The 1,818-nt window shown below is 33.6% G+C and overlaps 1 protein-coding gene across 1 annotated transcript; it reads left to right on the top strand.

The window, feature by feature from the left end:
• Positions 1-770: 770 nt before the first annotated feature.
• Positions 771-1,592, top strand: LOC137726759 (uncharacterized). Its single transcript, XM_068465721.1, has one exon. It carries the CDS (start codon positions 771-773, stop codon positions 1,590-1,592), a length of 822 nt encoding a protein of 273 aa, XP_068321822.1.
• Positions 1,593-1,818: the final 226 nt, after the last annotated feature.

Here is a 1,818-nt window from a genome sequence, read left to right as displayed (position 1 = left end):
GCTTCCAAAATAATGAGATTCGTTATCATTATCTTAGTCATACCTTCCAGAATGAGTTGATATTGTTGATATCTTGTGAAATCAAAGCTGCAATCATTCAAAAAGTCAAAGAAGCTAAATATTTTACCGTGATACTTGATTGTACTCCTGATTTTAGCCACCAAGAACAGATGACCTTGATCATAAGATGTGTGGATATGAACAGTACTCTAGTAAAAGTAGAAGAATATTTTTTGCAATATCTGATTGTGAATAACAGATCAGGAGAATGATTGTTTGAAGAGTTACATAATGCATTAAAAGTTCTTGATCTTGATATTGATGATGTAAGAGGACAAGGTTATGATAATGGATCAAATATGAGAGGGAGACACCAAGGTGTGCAAAAGAGGCTTTTGGATATAAATCCTAGGGCAATGTACACTCCATGTGGTTGCCATAGTCTTAACTTAACGCTTTGTGATATGGCAAATTCTTGTGGCAAAGCGAAAGACTTCTTTGGAACAGTACAACGTATTTACAGCTTGTTTGCAAATTCTACAAAACGATGGCTGATTTTGAAAGAAAATATAAAAGGACTGACTCTCAAATCATTGTCGGCCACACGATAGGAAAGCCATGTTGCAAGTGTTAAAGCAATTCAATCCCAACCTCTACAAATAAAAAAAGCTTTACTCCAATTAGCAGAAAGTGACAATGACTTAGTAAAAAGAAGTGCAGCTAAATCTTTGGCAACATACGACATTAGGAATTTTGAGTTTTTATTGGGCATGACTATTTGGTATGAAATATTGGCTGCTGTTAATGAGGTTAGCAAAGATTTGCAATCTAAAGACATGCTTATTGATGTTGCTATAGAACAAGTACAAGGATTGATCGCTTATTTTAAAAAGTACAGAGAAACTGGGTTTGCGGAGGCTATGATTAATGCTAAAAAACTTGCTATTGAAATGGAAGTTGATCCCGTGTTTCCAGAAAAGAGTCAAGTTCGTAGAAAAAGACATTTTGATGAGAATGAAGGTGAATCATCTCAACCAACTGAGCAATCAGCGGAGGAATCTTTTAGGGTTCATTACTTCTTGTATATAATAGATCAAGCTATTGGTTCACTAAAGAGAAGGTTTGAAGAGTATCAAGCGTATGATGATATATTTGGGTTTTTGTTCACTTCAGAACGGTTGAATTCGATAGACAATGATAAATTGAAAGATTGTAGTTATCGGCTTCAAAACTTTCTCAAGAAAGATGAGCTCTTTGATGTTGATAGGGATGCATTATTAGTAGAGTTGAAGCTTTTACGAGAGCGTTTGCCAAAAGAAATAAGGACATCCATTGACATAATGAACTACTTGAAGAGGATGCGTTGTGTCCCGACTGCAAGCATTGCATACAGAATTTTGTTGACTATACCTATTACCGTTGCATCTGCAGAAAGGAGTTTCTCAAAGTTAAAATTATTAAAATCATACTTGCGGTCAACCATGTTGCAGGAAAGGTTAAATGGGCTAGCTTTGATATCGATTGAAAGTGATTTTTTAGACAAAATTGATTATGAAGGTTTAATTGATGATTTTGCAGCAAAAAATGCATGAAGAGCCATCTTTAAGTGAAGCTTCAATGCTAGACTTTTTTTAAGTTTTGTTTATTTGGTTTCTTTAGATTGAACTTATTGTTAGTTATTAGTACTATGTAGCTTTCTTTACGTTTAATAATATTTAGAAACAGATGATTAGTTAGTTTTAAAGTTTATTTCAATATTGCTTTTTAGCATCAATACATTGTTCAAATTTTTTTTTTTTAAATGTCTTGTAAGAAGGG

This window comes from Pyrus communis, chromosome 1 (assembly GCF_963583255.1).
Source record: "Pyrus communis chromosome 1, drPyrComm1.1, whole genome shotgun sequence".
Classification (NCBI taxonomy): Eukaryota; Viridiplantae; Streptophyta; class Magnoliopsida; order Rosales; family Rosaceae; genus Pyrus; species Pyrus communis.
The sequence above is the reverse complement of the archived record's forward strand: the minus strand, read 5'-3'. Positions and strand labels throughout refer to the sequence as shown.

Excerpts from the sequence above, each read along its gene's own strand:
- LOC137726759 (XM_068465721.1), top strand. The coding sequence starts at position 771 with ATGACTATTTGGTATGAAATATTGGCTGCTGTTAATGAGGTTAGCAAA.